Source organism: Panthera leo, chromosome D2, assembly GCF_018350215.1.
Source record: "Panthera leo isolate Ple1 chromosome D2, P.leo_Ple1_pat1.1, whole genome shotgun sequence".
Lineage (NCBI taxonomy): Eukaryota > Metazoa > Chordata > Mammalia > Carnivora > Felidae > Panthera > Panthera leo.
In genome coordinates, this window is record NC_056689.1 from 18,490,566 (window position 1) to 18,512,912 (window position 22,347).

At 39.1% G+C, this 22,347-nt stretch overlaps 1 protein-coding gene across 4 annotated transcripts in view; it reads left to right on the forward strand.

Annotated features, from left to right (window-relative positions):
- NUP133 (nucleoporin 133) overlaps nt 1–22,347 on the forward strand; it is a 55,932-nt gene that overhangs the window by 30,087 nt on the left and 3,498 nt on the right. For 3 of the 4 annotated variants that reach the window (XM_042908514.1, XM_042908516.1, XM_042908517.1), the window contains exons 15-25: nt 1,739–1,963; nt 4,736–4,858; nt 5,439–5,535; nt 6,214–6,465; nt 7,124–7,257; nt 10,048–10,206; nt 11,065–11,200; nt 15,287–15,405; nt 16,393–16,473; nt 17,727–17,791; nt 19,056–19,144. In XM_042908514.1, the coding sequence (XP_042764448.1) occupies nt 1,739–1,963; nt 4,736–4,858; nt 5,439–5,535; nt 6,214–6,465; nt 7,124–7,257; nt 10,048–10,206; nt 11,065–11,200; nt 15,287–15,405; nt 16,393–16,473; nt 17,727–17,791; nt 19,056–19,144 (1,480 nt within the window). Of the gene's footprint in view, nt 1–1,738; nt 1,964–4,735; nt 4,859–5,438; nt 5,536–6,213; nt 6,466–7,123; nt 7,258–10,047; nt 10,207–11,064; nt 11,201–15,286; nt 15,406–16,392; nt 16,474–17,726; nt 17,792–19,055; nt 19,145–21,905; nt 21,970–22,347 lie in introns of those variants that run through there. The other variant, XM_042908515.1, reaches the window with a different exon arrangement.

The following is a 22,347-nucleotide window of genomic DNA, read 5'->3' on the forward strand; positions in this document are numbered from 1 at the left end:
TGGACACACAGCATTTCCATGGTCATTCCCAGTGTAGAAACCATCTTCTCCCATTTAGAAAAAGGGAGGAAAGAGCATTTTTACACAGAGAAAAAGGAAAAAGATGCATGAATGTCATCTTTTGTCTTTTGTTTTCAGTTGGCTGATGTTGGAGTGTTTGTTCTTGACATGTGCTTGTTTTTGTGTTTTTAAAAAAATTTTTTTAATGTTTATTTTTGAGAGAGAGAGAGACAGAGACAGAGTGCAAGCAGGGGAGGGGCGGACAGAGAGAGGCATAGAATCTGAAACAGGCTCCAGGCTCTGAGCTCTCAGCACAGAGCCTGATGCGGGGCTCAAACTCCGGATCGGCGAGATCATGACCTGAACTGAAGTCCGATGCTTAACTGACTGAGCCACCCAGGCACCCCTTGACATGCACTTGTAAACCAAGTTTGTTTACAAAACCAAGTCTTGCCAAGACACAAGTTGTTTTGGCTTTTCACTGTAATTACCTCTTGTTCTTCTTGTCTTGACTGCTGATGCTCCTAAATGATTCTATTTTGTGGGAAGCAGCCTTCCGCCCTGGGTTTCCTTTTACACACTGCAGGGCTGTCTTTATACTTTAAAAAAAAAAAAAAGAAGAAGACTAACCTCATGGGGTATTTGCAGAAAACCATTTAGCAAAAGGTAGATTCCTCATTGTTTTTTTGAGCTCGTTGTAATAAATCTAATTCAGAAAAAAAATTTTTTTCTTAATTTTTTTTCTTTTCTTAAAACAAAAATTTTTTTTAATGTTTATTTTTGAGAGGCAGAGTGTGAGCGGGGGAGGGGCAGAGAGAGAGAGAAAAACACAGAATCTGAAGAGGCTCCAGGCTCTGAGCTGTCAGCACAGAGCCCGACACGGGGCTCGAACTCACAAGCCGTGAGATCATGACCTGAACCGAAGTTGGACGCTTAACCGACTGAGCCACCCAGGCACCCCCCAAAATTTTTTTTTCTTAACCATGTGCATTCATCACGTCTGTCCATAGGAATTCCCTGGGGATTTGGGTTACTGTTTATTTTTGTTTTCTCTGTACTTTATTTAAAATAAACCTCAGCATATAAAAACCAAGTCACTTTGTTAATGAAATAGATCACACTTAAAATGTGGAAGAGTATTCAGTATTTAGATGTCTCTTGGCTTCCTAGTTGGGATGTAACGCTTCATCAAATGAGAAAGCTTAGAAGTCCTGGAACCTAGCAACGCCTGAAACAGGCATCAGGCAGACCAGAGGTAGATAGTGCAAAGGATTAAAGACTCTCCCACCCTCCCCATGGCTTTAAGGTTCTGGGAATCAGGTGCTGAAGATGGAAACTGCTGAGTGTCTAGTTCCTGAGGATCTTAAATGTAGGGAAGTTATGTAGAAAAGAGCAATTTTACGATTTTCATAACTGTAAGTAAGAAATAAGATGGAGTGATGGAATGGCCCTAATCTCAGAAGAGGAACCATCTGCCCTTTCTTATAGGTGCTCACAGCTCTGGCTGAAGTGTGTGTGTGTGTGTGTGTGTGTGTGTGTGTGTGTGTGTGTGTGTGTGTGTGTGTGTGTGTGTGTTCGTGTTCAAAACAGCAAAAAGGAGAGGTAGCTGAGGTACTTTTTTGGGGGCAGATGAGGCCAGTGGCTCTGTACCCAGTGTGCTCCTGGGGCAGATAAGGCTGCATTACTTTGTACGTTACTGTAAATGCTTTCTAAGAACATGTGTTTGTGTTTTCACCAGGTTGGCTTATTTGGACGTCTTGGCACTTTTGCAGTTCGAGGGATGCCCATGGCAACTCGCCTGTTGCTCTGTGAGCATGCCGAAAAGTTATCAGCCGCCATCGTTCTCAAGAACTACCACTCGAGGCTCTCTGAGCTCGTGAACACAGCAATAATGATTGCTTTAAATAAGAGGGACTGCGAAATCCCATCCAACCTGACCCCCGCAGACGTCTTTTTTAGAGAAGTAAGAGTTGTTATTTTGCCCTTAATGTGGCTTTGTAGAGCTGGGCCCTTGGCCGATCATGCCCCCAACAGAGAAAAAGCTTGAGGCCAAAAAAAAATCTCATTGAAATTTTAAACAGGACTCCATATTTATTCGTCACTTTCCCTACAAATTAGAGCTTGCAAACTTGACTAAGAAGTCTTCCCTACTGTCTGCTGGGTGTTTTCCTTTTGTCTCTCCAAATCCACTCTTGACTCTGCCTCAGAGGGCACCTTCGCCAGTGGGTTCCTTTGCCCTGTGGCTTCTTGTTGCCTTTAACAGAGGTGAGGCACTGTTATTCTCTGTTCTGTCATGCCCCCCTCCCCCCAGCCTCATTCCCTCCCTGCTTCCACTGCAGTTTGCTGTGCCTTCTGTCAGAGACTGCGGCTTCCCTCTGGCTGCTCTCCGCGTTCCCGGTAACTGCTGCTTCCCAGTGCCCCTTCACCCCTGGGCTTAGTGGTGGCTTCCCTGTCGCTAGCCCTGGGTGCCGCCCCTTCCTCTGCAGATCCCCTTACTCTGCCAACCGTCCCTTCACTAAACTCTTCTCAGGCACCTGCTAGGATCCTACTATCTACCTTGCTGTTAAAATCAATTTATTTTCAAAGGAAAAGAAAAACCTGCTGTAAACTTTGGAGGGAGAAAAGAGGAAGATGCTGGTCAGCTGGCCATTGTGAAATAAGTACTTTTTGGGAGGGAGAGGTTAGATCTGATGCCAGAGCTTGTCCAAAGAGTTGGGGTCTATCCCTAAAACCCTGCTGGAGAGCTGTCCAAGTTAACTGTTGGGAGTGTTGGGTGTTGGGGTCAGTCTAGGTGGAGGTGAAAAGGTCTTGGAATTCTGAGGAGATGGGACTAGTGAAGAATGTGTTCTTAAGATCCAAGTCCGTGAAGTACATGGTGGAGGGTGGCGTGGCGGAGAGGAGGGTATATGGATTGGGGCCAACGGCCTCAGGTAATTCTGAGATCCCGAACTAGTCTATAAGAACCATCCGGCTTTTGGAATGGAGGGACTGGAGTATTGTAAGGAGAGTTAGTAGGTTTTAATACATTTGAGGAAGGAAATTCGGAAATGGGTCGTAAGCCTCGCAAGGCCTCAGCTTTGAGAGGATGTTGGGGTTTTGAAGGGAAAAAGATAGGACCCTTAAGGCATATAGGTTGCTTTCACAATCAAAGTGTTTGTTGTAACTTTTGTGTCTTTTTTTTTTGTCTTTGTTCATACTTAATTTTATACAGCAAAACAAAGTTTTTTTCAAAAAATTCACAAATTATTTGAAAGAATTAAGAGTCGTGTTCTTTTTTTCTGCATTCGGATCAAAGTGGAAAGCATACTAGTTAATTCAGTATATATTTTCCAGATAACTGGAAAAAAAAGGAGTGATTTGGAAATGAGAAATGATTATCAGTTGGATACATAATTCAGGAATAGTACCTTAGGAATAGCATAGGACAAAACCAAAAATGTGATAGGTTTTTCAAAAAAACACTCCATATGGGAAATGGTAATGTTTAAGACTATGACGTTTACTGGCCTTAAGCTTCCTTTGGGTATAGTTCTGAATCCCAGGGTTCCATTAAAGCAGAGGTAACTGTTTAAGGGTCAGACTTTCAGGTTAGCATATGAACAGAATTTGAGACCGCTGAGTATGTAACTCCTATCATAAAGGTGTTGAGCAAATGTTTTGACAATAATTTTCTGCTATCATATCATATATCATATCATATATCATATCATATATGCTTTCCCTATCGTTTTCACGTTAACAGTATTAAAAAAAATTCTTAAGTTTGGGGCACCTGGGTGACTTAGTCAGTTAAGCATCTGACTCTTGATTTCAGCTCAGGTCATGATCTCATAGTTCGTGAGTTCAAGCCCCTCATCGGGCTCTGCCCTGGCAGTGCAGAGCTTACTTGGGATTCTCTCTCTGTCCTGCTTGCTCGATCTCTCTCTCTCTCTCTCAAAATAAATAAGCAAACAAACATGAATTAAATAAATAAGTCAATATTGCACCCTATAAAAAAATTCTTACACTTAATCTTTTAAATGAAATGAGCCAGAAGTCTCTTGCTAGGGCTGTTAATGTGCCTTTGACTAACATCTGAGAAGGCAGAACAGGGTTTAAAAGACAGTGATTCTGTTTGGGCCACGGTTTGTGTATAGGTCTTGCTCCTTCAACTAGTTTGTATCCTTAAGGGCAGCAAACCTGATTTCTGTTTTTCCTTCTCTCTGAGTGCCCAATGCTATGCATACTCTGGTGTATTAAGTAGTAAGGTAGGGAAAGTTTAACTGTGGGCTGAAACTGGAAACAAGGGTTTCAGTGCTTTAAGAACAGTTTTGCACCGTTACCTCCGTGTGTTAGTAATGACAAAAATTAGAAAAGAACAGTTAGAAATTATATAATTGACCCTTGAACAATGTGAGGGTTAAGGGTGCCCGAGCCCCCATGTAGTCAAAATGTTTTTAAAAAAATCCTGAAGAAGAGAAAATAAATTCACAGTACTGTAAGGTATCGAAAAACATCTACATGTAAGCAGACCCACGCATTTCAAACCTGTGTTGCTCAAGGATCCCTTGCACAGTATTTTCTCTCCCTACTTCTTTTTAAATGTATTTTTTGCCATCAACTGTTTTATTCTGAGTAATGAGCTAAGAATATGACTTTCTGAGAAAAGCCCGTTGAGTAGATTCTGGGCAGTTGTGATTATTACCCACCGCCATGGTTTTTGTTAAAAGTAGTTGCCTTCTCTGTACTCCCTCAGGTGTCGCAGGTAGACACCATTTGCGAGTGTTTACTGGAGCATGAGGAGCAGGTCTTAAAGGAAACATCTTTGGAATCTGTTGAATGGGCTGAAGTGGTGATCAATGTGAACAGTATTCTCAAGGTACAAAACCACGGTGAAGATTTCAGCAAATCAAAGACCAGAGTGTGTCTGGAAGAGAAAGTGGTTTCCATATTCCAACTCTGTATTGCCAGTAATTTAAAAGTGTTTAGCATTTAATTCAAAAAATGTAGAAAAGTACAGTCGTTTTATTTATCAAGCATTTTGAATGTCTTATGCATATTAAAAGTTTCTATAATCCTGGGTTCTGGATTATAATAAAATAATAACCTTTTATCTGGAGAAAGATACATATATCATGGCAAATGTATTAATGTTATAGTAACTAAGTGTCTTAATTACTCAAGAACTTAATAGTTACATTATTGATTAAAATGTTCCATTTAATCTTAGATAATGGTCTTCATAGCAATGGTTTTCCTACTTTGGTTAGTAAGTTTTCCAAAATTAAAGTTAAGTTATGGAGTAAAACAAATTTCAAATGCAGAAAGAACCAAAAGAGTAATTCTTACAGACTTGAGCTGAGTATTTTTTTAGTATTAATAGACTTTGATGTTTCAAATTACCTTTAAGAATACTGGGACTCATCACTTTCTGCATATGCTGATGCATTTTTTTCTAGGACATGCTACAAGCTGCCTGTCATTATCGACAGAATAGAAACTCCTTATATAGAAAAGAGCCGGTAGAACAAGAACCTGAGTATGTTCCTTGGACAGGTGAGATTGCAAGCTCTGAGCGCAAATGTACTGGTTTATTATTAGCAGTCGTTCAAGATATATTTCTAATGGCCTATCGTTTCTGGAAGCTGTATTATTCCATTAGTGTGGGTTTGTGAGCGAAATGAAAAATAAGTGCCACCTCCAGAATGAGTAATTCTTGTGAAAATTGCTTTATTCTCTTAGAATAATTTGTAGATTTGCCTGTAATTTATGTAACTGATACTTATTATGCGTCCACTAGATTTAAAAAAAAAAATTTGTAAGTAATCTCTACCCCTGACGTGGTGCTTGAATTCACGATCCTGAGATCAAGAGTCACATGCTCTACTAAGCCAGCCAGGTGCCCTTTGTCTACTAGATTTTAGTGCATATGGTTATTCAAAGAAGGAGGTCCTGGCCCTAGAGGTATTGACAATAGTTAATGTTGATTTAATACAAGAAAGTAAGTGGAGTTAGCACTGAAGGAATTTAGAAGGGAGAGGATCATGTTCACCTGGCTGTGTTGAAGTCTCCGTAGAGAAGATGGGATTTAAGCAGGACATAGAGAGGGATCAGCTGAACCCCTATTTGTTTATTTTTTCCAGCAGCGGTGACATGATAGTTCTTAGGCAGTTGGTCTTTCCCCTAGCCATTGTAGAACCCTTACTTACCATATTACTTTATGTGATCTCATAGCAACGAGTGGTCCTGGGGGCATCCGAACAGTAATCGTGCGCCAGCATGGGATTGTCCTGAAAGTGGTATATCCTCAGGCAGACAGCAACCTCCGAAACATTCTGACAGAGCAGCTGGTAGCACTGATTGATTGCTTCCTGGATGGTTACGTTTCCCAGCTTAAGTCTCTGGACAAATCTGGTGATCAAGAAAGATACAGCAGTCTGGAAATGGAATACCTACAGAAAAGATCAGATCTCCTATCTCCACTTCGTAAGTGCATGATATTTAGCAATGGCTATGGGTCTTTGACGTTGCGGAGCGGGTGACGGAGTCCAATCGTTAATGTAGCATATTCAGTGTAATATCATTAATCCAACTGTAACCAAGAACGTAAAGCAAAGCATGTACGTACAGCTTTCTGCATTCATTCATTTGTTCGACCTTGTCTTCACACCTTTCCAGGTACGAGTACCATAGATGGTGCTGAAGATGATTTGAAAATGAATAAATTAAAAACAACTGGAGACTGTGCTCAAAGAGCTTATCTCAGACTTTTACATGAATAAGTCGACTGCACAGTAGAGCACGATGAGGGCGGTTAGAGGGTACAGACGGGACAGTGTGGCTGTTCGGCAAAGGACACGTTATTTTCATAGCTAGAGTTAGGAGAAGTAGCTCGTTTTGCTAGTATACCAAGGAAGGGACTAGCATCATGGGTAGGCAGTGATGAAGCAGGGGATTAAATTTGCCTCTCTAATGAGTTTATAAGGGTTATGAAACTAAATGCCAGTAAGTGGAAAGGTTTCTATTCTATTCCGTTATTTTTTAGAATATAATATGAATTAAAGGTAAAGTTTCAAGTAATACTTTCTATCACATAATAAGTTTTCACTAACAGAAATTTTTCCATCTGTTCTCATTTCTACAGTCACACTAGGCCAGTACCCGTGGGCTGCTTCATTAGCAGAAAAGTACTGTGACTTTGATATCTTAGTGCAAATGTGTGAGCAGACTGACAACCAGACCAGACTCCAGCGCTACATGACCCAGTTTGCTGATCAGGTAACGAGTGTTGGGGACGTAGGAAATTGATGCTGTTGTAAGGTTTTACCATTTCAAATCTTTTTTTTTTTTTTTTATGCTTATTCAAGAGAGAGAGAGAGAGAGAGAGCACGTGTGGGGAGAGGAGGGGTAGAGAGAGAAGGAGAGAGAGAAGTCCAAGCAGGCTCGGAACTGTCAGTGCAGAGCCTGATGCAGGCAGGGCTTGAATTCATGAACCGCGAGATCATGACATGAGCAGAAATCAAGAGTCAGACGCTTAACTGACTGAGCCACCCAGGCGCCCTCGTTTCAAATCTTACTTGGGTGTTTTGTTGGAAGATGATATATAGTCGTTTTGTAGTTACCTTATGTACTAATTTGTGCATTAGGTTTCTTTGTAAATTGGCAGATGATTCCAAATATTGTTGAAAGGTTCTGTGACCTTTGACGAATAAGTTAAAATTTTCATTTCTATTCATATATTTCCAGTCATAATTAAAAGTACTTAGGTATATGAAAATTGAGAGAATTTTTAAAATTTGAAAAGAAGATCTTAGGAGCACAGGATGCTGCAGCTTTTAGAGAGCTCAGCTTTCCATACACCAAAGATTTGTGCTCTCCTTCTTTGACATCATGCTTCTTATTTTTTTTCTAATTTTTTTTTTAAATGTTTATTTATTTTTGAGGGAGAGAGAGAGAAAGAGCGTGAGCAGAGAAGGGGCAGAGAGAAGGAGACACAGAATCTGAAGCAGGCTTCAGGCTCTGAGCTGTCAGCACACAGCCTGATGCGGGGCTTGAACTCCCGAACCATGAGATCATGACCTGAGCCGAAGTCGGATGCTTAACCGACTGAGCCACCCACGTGGACCCACATGCTTTTTATTTTTCAAAAAACTTTTCACTATGACACTCTCTAGGTGAATTTAAGCTAGTTGATTGTCAAGTAAGCACTGACTTTTTTCTTACTATAAAAGTGAACATAGGGGCGCCTGGGTGGCTCAGTCGGTTAAGCGGCCGACTTCGGCTCAGGTCACGATCTCGCGGTCCGTGAGTTCGAGCCCCGCGTCGGGCTCTGGGCTGATGGCTCAGAGCCTGGAGCCTGCTTCCGATTCTGTGTCTCCCTCTCTCTCTGCCCCTCCCCCGTTCATGCTCTGTCTCTCTCTGTCTCAAAAATAAATAAAACATTAAAAAAAAAAAAAAATTAAAAAAGTGAACATAGTATAAAATTCAGAAAGCCCCTATAAACCAGAAAGATTTTAAGAATCATTCAAAATTTCACTACCCAGAGAGGAAGAACCCTTTGTAACATTTGGTTTATGTTGTTCTAATCTTTTCACGCTATATTATTGTGGACAAATATGTTTTGCCAGTTGCTAATCACAAACATTTGTCCTGATATCATTAAATATTTCATAATGTTTTGATGGTATTGTGGTATTTCATGGCCTGGATGTAACTTGCTTTATTTGATCAGGGCCTGATTGTTTGACATGGCTTATTTAGTATTTCACGATAGCACTAAAGTAAATATTTCTGCGTCCATCATGATTTCTATTCTTTTGTGGATTCTAGTTCTTTGTTGACATTTTTCATCCATTTTTTCTTTCTTTTATTTTCTTTAATGTGTTCAGTAGTTCTTTAAAAAATCCTTCTGTACTACCTCTAAAATCTGATCATCCTCAGATTTGTTTCTCTTGCCTACTTCTTGGTCATATTTTTCTGCTTATTATGTCTTATGAATTTCTGGTTGTATTTTGGATATTGTGTGTAAAGGAACCTTAAAGATGAAAATAATGTTTGTTTTTTTTTCTCCTGAGAGGCAGATAAAGTGAGAGGTAGGTCACTCAGTTCATCAAGAACAGAGGTGGGCCAAGATTTGGTTGAGGCTTTTGTTACATTCATTTCATTTCTGGTTTCAAAGTCTTGTGGGACTGGTGTGTTCATGGCAGAATTTCCTTTAGTGGAAATACCTCTTAAATACTGTGTGACTGTAGGACATTTTAATCTTCCCTTCCAGCCTAGCCTTCCATGCTACCCCAGCATCCGGCAAACATCAGGTGGGGAAAACTGGCTAGGCATTTAGACCCTCTCTAGAATCCTGTTTATCATTCCAGTGCACATGGCCTTCTGGCACAGAATTGAACCCCTGGAGGTGTGGAGGCAGCGCCTGGGTGGCTCAGTCAGTTAAACGTCCAACTTGGGCTCAGGTCATGATCTCACAAGTTCGTGGGTTTGAGCCCTGCGTCGGGTTCTATGCTGACAGCTCAGAGCCTGGAGCCTGCTTCGGATTCTGTGTCTCCCTCTTTTTCTGCCCCTCCCCTGCTCATGCTCTGTCTCTTTTTCTCTCTCAAAAAAAAAAAAAAAGAATAAACATTAAAAAAAGAATTTGACCCCTGGGAATCTTTCATTCTGCACTGTTGCATAGAACTTTCCTGTGTGTTTTCTAAGATAGGACATGGGGCACGTTGAGCACCTGATGTGATTAGTGTGACGGAGGAACTGAATTTTAACATTTTAACTAGGTTTAAACAGCTGTACATAGCTAATGGCTGTCAAACCATACCACGCACATCTAGAGTTTACATGATCTTAAACAAGATCCCCTTTCGGAATCTGCATTCCTCTTTTGTTAAACTAAGTTAAGGGTTTTTTTTTTGAGGATCCTAGTATATAGAAAATAAACGTTTAAACAGGATCTCTGTTCTGGAATCTAAGACCTTTGAAAAAAATATTAACGTTTTATTATCAGAAATATACTTTTTAAAACTGTATTAATAAATATTATTGGATTCTTTGCTCTTTTATTTGTAGAATTTTTCAGACTTTCTCTTCCGTTGGTATCTGGAGAAAGGAAAGCGAGGCAAATTATTATCTCAACCCATTTCTCAGCATGGAGAGTTGGCAAATTTTTTGCAAGCTCATGAACATCTCAGCTGGTTACATGAAATTAACAGCCAAGAATTAGAAAAGGTAAGAATTGAGTTACATGGAGCAGGTTTAGGCAGTTTTTTACTTAGTTGTTTGTTTTTTTTTTTTTTTAACTAGTTTTTATTTTATAGAGAAAGAGCACAAGCAGGGGAGAGGGGCAGAAGTTCAGAGAGAGAGAGAGAGAGAGAGAGAGAGAGAGAGAATCCCAAACAGGCTCCATGCTTAGCACAGAGCCCAATGTGGGGCTCCATCCCATGACCCTGGGATCATGACCTGAGTTGAAATCAGGAGTCAGACGCTCAAATGACTGACTGAGCCACTCAGGTGCCCCTTTAGTTTTAATTAGTTTAGTTTATAGTGATTAAAATGCTATTTAGAAATTATTTTAAGCATATGTCTCCTTTCTCTGACATAATTTGAATAAAGTATTCTTGTTTATTTATGATGGCATTGCTCTTATTTTTAATGTCTCAAAAAAATGTAGCCTGTTGTGGTTTGACTACTATTAGAGTAAAATAAAGCACAAAAATTGTATTAACATGTAAATAACCATTGACCTTTATTTGCAATGAGTATTAAAATGTTCAAATTATGAGTAAAAACAATACACGAATTAATTTTAAAATTTGTCCTTGACAGGTCGTTGAAGTGACTCTGTAATTGTTACAGAGCAAATGTCTTATACATGTTTCTTTTCCCAATAATTAGTGTCGCTGGTTGGTATTTTATTGTGTAATTACTCTTGGTGTATAGAACCAATTAGTTTTTAGGTTTGCTAGTACTGACTTGATCTTTCATTGATATAAATTAGGGGGGAAAACAAGTTTAGGTTGTGCATTAGCCTGTATTTCAACTTGAATTAGTACGAGGGGTCTTAGCAGTTTTCGTGTTTTGTTGTAGGCTCATGCAACACTTCTGGGTCTGGCAAACATGGAAACACATTACTTTGCAAAGAAAAAAACCCTTCTTGGCTTGAGTAAATTGGCTGCCTTGGCTTCAGACTTTTCAGAGGATGTACTGCAAGAAAAAATTGAAGGTAAAAGAAAGAATTTGAGCATCAAGCATGCTATCAGTGAACTTTTATAATGCACTCCTAGTATTGTTCAGTGGTATTCATTAGACACAGGACCCATCTCTTCTTTAAGAGGAATGCTTTCTATTCAGTGGCTTTAGACAATTACATAAGTACATATTTGGGATTCTATTTTTTAGAGAAAGTTTGTATGTTAAGTAAGAATTCCTAAAGAATAAAAGTAAATGATTTGACCCAGTGCTTTGATTACACCCTTAGTGACTCACATTCTAAGAACAGGAAGAACTGCAAAGAAATCTTTATTCAGTGGGTTTGTTGTAGATAGTAGTTTGTTAAAGCTACTGGTTTCAGAATTCAAAGCTTTTTGGTGTCATAATTGTGAGACTTTTGTTATGTTGTCAGTTAAGAAAATGTTTGGATATACTCTTATTTTTGAGAACCAAGGGGAAGAGGGAGATAGAAATCTAGGAGGAGGATGAGGAAGGGCCCTGGACTGTACTTGAATTGGAGATTTCAGATGGAATCACGATTGTTCAAAATTAAAGTATTTCTTGGGCTCTGTCCACTGAAAAGGCCTAAAAGCAGTGACACCCCAGTGACAGGAGCGTACCTAGTCCTGTATCATGGCTTCTAACTATTTCTCAGTAAAAGGAGATGAGGGTTATTGAGGGAATGATCCTGGGGAGTCTTGTTGGGCCAGAAAGCAAGCTTAATGTAGAGATGTCAATACGACAGCCACCACTGGCCAAGTTTGGGGATAATCTAAACACCAAAAAGAATGATAGTAAAACATTTTATTTCACAGTTTAAAAACAAAAAAAAATCCATAAATCTACAGTGAGACCCACAAGGGGAGGGGTCAGTGAGAGTTTCCTTTAGGAAAAAAAAGAATACCAACTAATAAGTGTAGAATGGGACTTGGCAGATCACCACCTGCAACCATGGTGACTAATGTGTCATCCAAGGACGCTAAAGCCATTGAGTTTAGGGCTTAGGGGAAAAGGATGGCCTCATATTTTCAGAGTATCGTGACATGGACCTGACAGGTACCATCATCAGCACTGAGACAGGCTCACCGTAAATACTTCCCAGGGTGATGTCATGTAGCAGTGTGGAATACCACCTTGTGCTATTGTCGTGTCAGAAATGTTCGACCTGAATCTAACCACAGGGAAGTGATTAGATAGATCCTGTTTTGGGGCATTTTGTAATATAATTGGCTCCGACTCCCAAATTCAGCAGCATGAAAGACAAAAAACTTAAAAAAACAACAAAACAGGAGGCTGTTTTAGATTAAAGTAACCTGAGAGCCATGACAACCAAATGTAGGGAGAGAGGCTGGCTCAGCTCCTCGATCATCCCCCAAATAACCAACCATGACGCACGTTTTGGGGACAACTGAGGGGATGTGAACATAATTAACATTAGATGGTATTTCTGTATTTGTGTTAAATTTTTCAGATCTGATTAATGATATTGTGATTGAATGCCCTTAGGAGGTACATCCTAAAGTATTTAGAAATGTCATGATGTTTGCAGCTTTCATTTGATTTAGGAGGAAAAGCAAATAGGTAGATTGGTAAACAGGTAGATAAAGCCAAGATGGCAGAATGCTAACAGGTAACTGTAGGTATACAGGGTGCACTGTATTCTTCTTTAATAGTTTCTCTAGGGGCGCCTGAGCGTCTGACTTCGGCTCAGGTCATGATCTCACGGTTCATGAGTTCAGGCCCCGCATCGGGCTCTGTGCTGACAGCTCGGAGCCTGGAGCCTGCTTTGGATTCTGTCTCCCTGTCCCTCCCCTGCTCGCACGCTGTCTCTTTTTCTCTCAAAAATAAAAAAACGTTAAGAAAAATTTTTTTTAATTTTCTGTGGTGTTAGAATTTATTTTTATTTTTCTAATGTTTATTTAAAAAAAATTTTTTTTAATGCTTTATTTATTTTTGAGAGAGAGAGAGTACAAGCAGGGGAGGGGGAGACACAGAATCCAAAGCAGAGCCTGACTCAGGGCTCAGGATCATGACCTGAGCTGAAGTATGCTGCTTAACCAATTGAGCCACCCAGGCCCCCCTAGAATTCTTTTCTAAATCGGCTGCATGCCCAGCATGGAGCCCATTGTGGACTCGAACTCACGACCCATAGATCAAGAGTCATACACTTAACCAACTGAGCACCCAGGTGCCCCAAGTTTGGAATTTCTCAAAGTAAAAATTGGAAGGGGATCTTAACTCTGTGATCAGGGGTGAAGGGTATACAAACATAGATACTTGTATTTGGTTGCAGGGCTTATCCACAGAGGCCAGCCTTTGAGGTATGGATTCTATTTATACTACCGTCTTTTTTTCTTCAAGGAATGGAAACAGTAGAAAGAATCTTGACAGAAATTGGACAGATCTGGTTTCATATGTTTTCTCTGGCTTACTAGCTTTGTGACCTTGGATACCCTCTGAGCCTCCGTTTCCTCAGCTATAAAATGGGTAGTTGTAAGGAGTGGAGACACTGTGTTCCTTGAAAAAAATGTCTTATACATATTAAGTCCCCAATAAAGTGTAGGGTTAGCATTTAACTTTTATTATTAAAACTATTTTTCACTGTTTATAAAGGAGATTTTCAATTTTATTTTTAAGCACTAGTAGTGTTTATTGTTCTAGAGAAGTGTGTATATATTCTGCAAGGTTGGCTGATAGTCTGACATGGGAAGCCATATTTTACCTAGTCACCAGAGATAGACCGTGTTATTCAAATCCAGATGGTTGTTTTATCTATCTATTTATTTATATTTGAGAGAGAGAGAGAGAGAGAGAGAGCGTGCTCGTACAAGCTGGGGAGAGGGGCAGAGGGAAAGAGCAAAAGAATCTTAAGCAGGCTTTGTGGTCAGCTCAGAGCCTGACACGGGGCTCAATCCCACAAACCGTGAGATGACCTGAGCTGAAATCAAGAGTCGGACGCTTAACTGACTGAGCCACCCAAGTGTCCCTCAAATCAAGGTTTTATTTCTTGCTCCCCCCACAACCGACTCACCAGAAATCATTGGAACTGTGGTCACCATTTTACATTTGATCACTTCTTTTTTTTTTTTTTTTTTTTTTTTTTTTTTTTTTTTTTTTTACATTTGATCACTTCTTAACTTTTGCTTTCTTAACACAATGGGAATGTTTTTGGGTGTCAGTAATTACCTGCAGACCATCATCACAGTGTATCTAATCCTAGGGAGTAGATTTTTTTTTTAATTTTCTGGTTATATAAATAATTCCTTACTGAAATTTGTAAATTACCGGGAAAAAACATAACAAACAGATAGTCTATATAATCTCACTGCCCCAGAGAGAACTATGGTCACTGTTTCGTGTACCCTCCCAGTCTGCTTCTCTATGTATGGAAATCGCACAAAAATTATTTAATTTTTACAAAATTAGGATCACGAGGGATGTCAGTATTTGAATGAGCATATTTATGCTTTGGTCATTGTACCTGGCGGTGACAACTGTGTTTATGAGAATACATAGCAGTTCTCAGTCCTTGTCTCCTGCAGTCCACATCTTCCTGGGCAAAACCGGGTAATGGGCTGCAGCCTGGATGGCTGATGTCACCTCATCCAGTAGAGCTCACCATTGCTAATTAATAGGTTTGGTGCATAATCTTCCAGGCTTTTTTTCTTGTAATAACTCATGGCGGCTTTTAAATAGATCATTTCCCTTAGTGCAAGATTCTACTAGAAACTGGTGGGAAGAAGCACCTTCTTGAGTTAACATAAAATGGGACCGGGTGGCCCCAGATTTGGGGGACTTGTGTCTTGTGAAATAGCCATCTGTTCTCCAGGCAGTAGGTGTATTTTCATAGCTCTTCTCTTCTCTCCTAACTCTGTCTGGTTACTGTGACTGTTTATATGACTTGGATCAAATCATGAATATGTTTTAACATAATCAGGAATCAAAGGCAAGCAGAATTAATAACATTTTAAGATCATCAAATAACGATGAGATTACCATTAGAGGTGTTCCTTTTTTTTTTTTTTTTTTTTTAATTCAGATTTGTTTTATGACAGAGCAGAACTTTACTCCCCTCCCTGCCTCTCATTTTGAATTCTAGAAATGGCTGAGCAGGAGCGCTTTCTACTGCACCAGGAGACCCTGCCGGAGCAACTGCTGGCAGAGAAAGAGCTGAGTCTCAGTGCGATGCCGGTGCTGACTGCACCACAGCTCATCAGCGTACGTCTTTGCGAATCCTTGCGCCATTCCTCAGTCTCAAAACGACGTCAGTGTTTCTTGAGTCAGAGGGACAGTTCCTAAGAGTAGTCCTCTTTCCATTTCCATTTTTCCGGTAACTTTCCCCTTCCTCTAAAATAAGTTGTTAGAAGCTGCTTGAGAACAGGATGCCAGTTGGCAGGAAGCGGATCAGCCTCTGCCTCCCGTAGATCTCCAGCTGTTCCTAGAGATGCTTATCCAGGTGACCAGAAGGAAGTACTTGGATTTTCTTTTCTAGCATAGGACATATACATACCATGAGGTACAGTTCAGGCTCTTCCATAAGAAAAATAGTTTAAGGAACTAGATTTACATAGCCTGTGAGTACTGTCCTCCTGCTTTTGTCTGGAACACAACACATTCCTAAGGGCAGGAACACAACAGTTCCCTAGATTATGGGCTGCAGCCTCCATGAGACAGTCTCATTGTTACGTACTGCACTTGTAGCCTTAACTCTGCTTCACTCTTTGCCCTTCAACAGAGCATCCCAATACAAGAGTGATGTAGGATCACTTTGAAATCACTCTAATTATAGTAACAGAAGACAATTCCAAAACTTCAGTATTTTAGTCATTATTGGTAACAGATTTCCTGTAATTGAGCCCACAACAGCCTCTCTTTATATAGCATATCGCAAAGAATATGCCCAAAAGAATACTAAAGTATGTTACATTATATTGAACCTAAGAATATGAATTTACTGACGTTTTTAAAGTATATATACCAAGTTACACAAATGAAGTACTGTTGAGTATAGGCATGTTTTAAAAGAAAGTTGATCGTGAGGATAGATGGAATGTGATTTCCAAATGTGACAGTCTTCTTCGTATAAAATACAAATACCTGTGACTTATTTGGAAGACATAATGACTTATTTTCTCCCTAAATTTCTCTAGTCTTAGTTATATGATCACTTAAAATAATCCTCAACCTTATTTGAATTTCCCATAGCTATATATCTGTGAAGAAAACAGAAGAGCTAATGAATATGATTTCAAGAAAGCTTTGGACTTGCTGGAATATATCGATGAGGTAAGGAAAATCACTGGAGACGATCAAAGGCAAGTATCACAATTGCATATTTGGTTTGCTGTAGAATTGAAAACGTATTAAAAAAGAAAAGGTAACTTCTTTTAGCCAATCATGACAATGTGTTAATCAAAAAAGACTCCCGGTGGGGCGCTTGGGTGGCTCAGTCTGTTAAGCGTCCGACTTCGGCTCAGGTCACGATCTCGCAGTCTGTGAGTTCGAGCCCCGCGTCAGGCTCTGTGCTGTCAGTTCAGAGCCTGGAGCTTGCTTCGGATTCTGTGTCTCCCTCTCTCTTTGCCTCTCCCCCCTCACACTCAGTCTCTCTCTATCCAAAAATGAATAAACGTTAAAAAAAAAAATTTTTTTTTTTTTTTAAATTAAAAAAATAAAAAAGACTCTCGGGTGCCTGGGTGGCTCAGTCGGTTAAAGCGTCCGACTCTGGCTCAGGTCGTGATCTCACAGTTCATGAGTTCGAGCCCCACATCAGGCTCTGTGCTCACAGCTCAGAGCCTGGAGCCGGCTTCAGATTCTGTTGCCCTCTCTCTCTGCCCCTCCCCCACTTGTTCTCTCTCTCTCAGTCTCTCTCTCTCTCAAAAATAAATAAATGATTTTTTTTTTTTAATTTTAAAAAAGACTCTCTGGTTCAGCTATTCCTAACTCTTGGAATGTGTAGCTCTTTAGAAAAGTTGTCAGGAGAGTCCCTTTCCTGATAATTCTCGCATGTTCCCTGGTGTCTTTTTCTGTGCACGAATAAAAAACACGGCTTTTCAGAGTCCTGAGGTATTTTTTTTTCTTTCATGTATTAAGTCATTATTGGTTCTTCATTCTGATACGTTGCTTTATCAATATATTTTTCATAGTATTCACCCTAAGAGGAGCTGTTTCTCAGCCTTCTTTGGGGGGAAAAAAAGATTATGATGATAATTCTGTAGGATAAGAATTGGCCTTGCAATTGAAAGTAGTTTGGTAGACTTAAAAAATGTAATGCATTGGCTTTTATGTTACCTTGTTTAAAATCTTAACCTTTTCAGGGTTCCTGATAACATCAGATTATCACAGAATAATCAGAAACTGATTCACACAGAGTTATTAATTGGCTTACTCTTCTGCGTATTAATGTCTTAAAAGGAAATTTTTTTAAATTATGAATCAAAAGTAAAACAATATGTAGAATTAGAAACTGATAACAACTCAAATGTAAGCATGTATTTCTTAAAATCAGGACTTAATGAGAATTTTTTTGTTTCACCATAAAGGAGGAAGATGTAAATATAAATGATCTAAAACTGGAAATCCTTTGCAAAGCTCTTCAGAGAGATAAGTAAGTTCTCATAGCATGAATCTAAGGTACGGTTTTGGGAAAGGATTCTTTAGGAAGATTATGATACCATACATCAAACGGTCTTGTAGCCTAATTGTTTTATAACATATACTATGAAAATTGTAATGGTTGCATTAGTAATCTAAATTTTTCATTCAATAATTAAGGGAGAGTTTAAGGACTTAGGACCACTAGGTTAATACATCTCTACTTTCAATTTTAAAATTTAGACTGTCAGTTTGCACAGAAATGCCTATGTTCCTGATTTTCACACAAGTTGGGCCAATTCTGCCAAACAAGCTGCTGTTGTTTTAAATAAAAAGTTTATTAGAGTATCAGTACTGTCTTGTAAGTTATTGAGACCTCTCACATTATCTCCTTCTTAAGGGGGGAGATTTCTGCTGGAAATGGTGGCAAAGAAAGGTGGTGGCTGTGAAAGACTGAGAATCAAATTGCTTCGGGGAAAAAGAATTTTAAAGAGAACGTGACTTGAGTGTTAACGTCCTTCCCTACCCACAACTTTCCTTTTTATATCGTGCTGAGAAATTACAGTAGAACTATTTTTACGAAAGCATTTCTTCCTCTGATCACTCCCAAATGGTTCACATTGTTCTGCTTGGTCTTGGAGGTCACGCTCTGAAGCATCTAGCTCTGCCACTTGATTCTCCTTCCTAATCTAAAAAAAAGTATGCCATCATTTGGCTGGAATTCTTTTCACGGCTTTATGTTTAAAAACTTTAAGGCATCATGGGATATATCCATTGATGATACAGAGTAGTGGTTCTGTGTGTGTGTATTTCAGCGGTAGATAATCTCATCTAGATAAGACTTACATTGTATTAGACACCAGTTACCCTTTTACTTTTATGAAAAGCAGACTCTGTTACAATATACTGTAACTATTGTGCTCCGAAGATCATACTTTGGAGTCCTTACTAGATTTGTTATATATTTATAGCGTTTTTTGGGAACAGATACCTCACTGCTTGGTTTTGACATCACATAGGTATGGTTACGTTGGGCAGGTAGCTACTTGAGTGTAACATCTTGTATCTACTCTAAAGACTCTAAGTGTGTTCAACATTTAAAGCTCCCTTATTTTAATAATTTGAAACAGTATCACAAAAACTTAAGATTCTCCACCTGACCCCCCAACCCCTCCCCAGCACAACCATTAGAACAAGACTGTGGTAGCAAACAGAAGTCCTTTATTTCAGATATGTTCACGATTTCATTTTCTTCCCATTGCACTTTTGTTTTCTAGCTGGTCCAGTTCAGATGGTAAGGATGATCCAATTGAAGTATCTAAAGGCAGTATATTTGTGAAAATCTTACAGAAACTTTTAAAAGATGGTAAGTAGTTTGTTGACACTAGAAATTCTGGTATCGCTCCTCAGTTTTAGAAATCTGAGAATGGGATTTGCCAAGGTGTCAATGCGAGGGCAGTTTAAGATTAAACAGTACCGTACTCAGAATTCGATTTGTTTAAAATGAAGGAAGGGTTGGGGTGCCTGAGTGGCTCAGTCAGTTAAGCGTCCGACCTCTCCTCAGGTCATGATCTCACGGCTCATGAGTTCAAGCCCCGCGTCAGACTCTGTGCTGACGGCTCGGAGCCTGGAGCCTGCTTTGAATTCTATGTCTCCCTCTCTCCCTGCCCCTCCCCTGCTCACGCGCTCTCTCTCAAAAATACACAAATATTAAAATGAAGGGTTTTTTTCTTTCCTCTCCAATTGGGGGAGCATGTGTCAAGGTGAAGTCTCCATCCACATGGATCCTGGGGGACTCCAGTGGGCAAAGTCTCCATGCTGATTGGACAAGGAATAGATTCAAGTGTTGGTTGTGATACCAAAAATGTATATGATAAATGAGATGTAACTTTTTGTTATATAACTGACCATACTATGCTTAAGAATAAATTACAAATGCTTTTTCAAATCCATTTTGGATGTTAATACTCTAAAATTCATTTTAGGAACAAAATAAAAAGAAACAAGAAGGGAATGTGTTCTGCACATGCTCCCATACTAAAGCAGTGAGCAAAATTCCATTTGCTGATTGAGACACAAATTAGGTAAAGAAGCTTTTATGGACAAAATGCTGTTCTTAGGGAGGTATATGAATTAGAGGATGCAGTTGACCCTTGAACAGTGTGTGGATGAGGGGCACTGATCCCCAGCACAGTTGAAAATCTACGTATAACATTTGACTCCCTAAAAACCTAACTGCTGATGGTCTGCTATTGACCAGAAGCCTTACCAGTAACACAGTTAACACATATTTTATATGTGTGTTATGTACTGTATTCTTATCATAAAGTAAGCTTAGAGAAATGAAAACGTTCTTAAGAAAATCATAAGAAAGAAAATACAGTCATAGTACTGTACTGTATTAAAAAAAAAAAAAAAAATTCGCAGGTAAGTGGACCCTTGCAGTTCAAACCTGTGTTGTCAGGGCTCAGCTGTATTTTTACTTTTACCATTTTTTATATTACTGGGAGCTTAATATATGGAGAATATTAGGTAGAGATGAGCAATTTTGCACATTTTATACCTATGTGACTCGTATTATAGAATTGTATCAAAACGTATGCTACTAAATTCAGGCAATGTGCAAAATAGGCTAACTTAGTGTTCACCAATCTTTTCAAATATAAGGACACTCTCTTTTATATCAAATGGAAAAAATACACAGTGATAAAAAGTTGTAAATTCAGCAGTCCTTCTAAATGGATGGGACTTCTATCCATCATACTGACATTTACACACATTTGAAAGGTTTCTATATATACATGTGCAAGATACATTCTTTAATCTACGAAAACATGCCAAATCCAGTCCCTGATACATAGTAGTCACTCAATAGACATTTGTCCTTTGAATGCCTGGAAGTATTTTGCAGATTCATAGGACTCATAGCCCCAACTCCTCTGCGATAGATTGTATTCTGCAGTCCTGTGTTTTAATTTTTTTTTAACGTTTATTTATTTTTGAGAGAGACAGAGCGTGAGCAGGGGAGGGACAAAGAGAGAGGGAGACACCGAATCCGAAGCAGGCTCCAGGCTCCGAGCTGTCAGCACAGAACCTGACGTGGGGCTCAAACTCACAAACTGTGAGATCATGACCCGAGCCGAAGTCGGTCGCTTAACTGACTGAACCACCCAGGCGCCCTTACAATCCTCTATTTTAAAAAATCACTGGCTTAACCAAGTGAAATGAAGGAGGACCCGTAGAAAAGTTCTATGGAATTAACCACACCAACCAGTATTCTGAGGTTAAAGAGAAGCAAACTCTCAGTGTTTGTGTTTCAGAAGGCTTTTTTTTGGTTTTTTGTTCTTTTTATAGCCCATCTGTATGGGTCTCCTAGCATTAGTTTTCAGATTTTTAGTCTCCTTTTATAAGTGATCCAAAGAAAATGTAATTCTGTGACTAGATCACTTGGAACTTGCTCAGAAATGATTTGAACTTTTCTTCATGAAAAAGGAATACTTGATTGCTCCATATTGACAGATTTAATTCATTCATTTTCAAAAATGAGCAAGTAATACAAAGGTTAATTAAGACTTTACATTGTCACAAAATAAATAAAAACTAAAAATGAAATAAGGAAGGAATCTAGCAAAAGAACCTATTTTTTTGCTTGAAAGTATTTGAAATGCTTGAAATTCCAAAAGAGCTAAAACGCACCAAAAGGCTTTTCTCTTTTCTGTATTTGGAAATGAAGAAATGATATGGCTGACTTCTATGTATGGTTGAAGAGTTGGAAACCATTTGGACCCAAATCCAATGCTGTCCATGAAATTTGTTCTTCTAAAAGTGCCACAGAGGGGCACCTGGGTGGCCGTCGGTTGAGCATCTGACTCTTGTTTTTGGCTCAGGTCATGATCTCGCAGTTCGTGGGTTCAAGCTCCACTCCGGGCTCTGCAGCTGGTAGCATGGAGCCTGCTTGGCTTCTCTCTCTCTCTCTCTCTCTCTCTCCCTCCCTCTCTCTGTCCCTCCCCCGCTCAAGCTGTCTCTTTCTCTCTCTCTCAAAAAAAAAAAAAAGTGCCACAGAATTGAATTGTGGCTAAATAAGTGGTGCTCTTTAAAGGTGACTTTGCTGTTTTTGTTATTCTTAGATCTTACTCATAAGGACAACAGGAATGTAAAGTTGTGAAGAATTATTACATTGTGACCAAAGGACAAAAACAAATAGAAATATTATATTATAGAAATATATATAAGTATATATAAATATATATAATATATATAATACATTCAGACACATTTACATACATACATGTACAAATTAAAGGTATATATATTTATTATATATAACAAGAAGCCAAAGACATTTATTTTTGGAACCTTTTTAATAATATAGTTACTATATACAATGGTAAATATTTTTAAAGACAGATCCTGAAGATAGAGAGTTATAGATAGCCTCATATTTCATAAACTCTGACAACCAACAATTACTTTTGCTTGTGGAAATGTATTCATCCTACAGATATATTTAACTTACCCATACAGAGCTTTTCAGTTTGTTGTTTTTTTTTTTTTAATATATGAAATTTA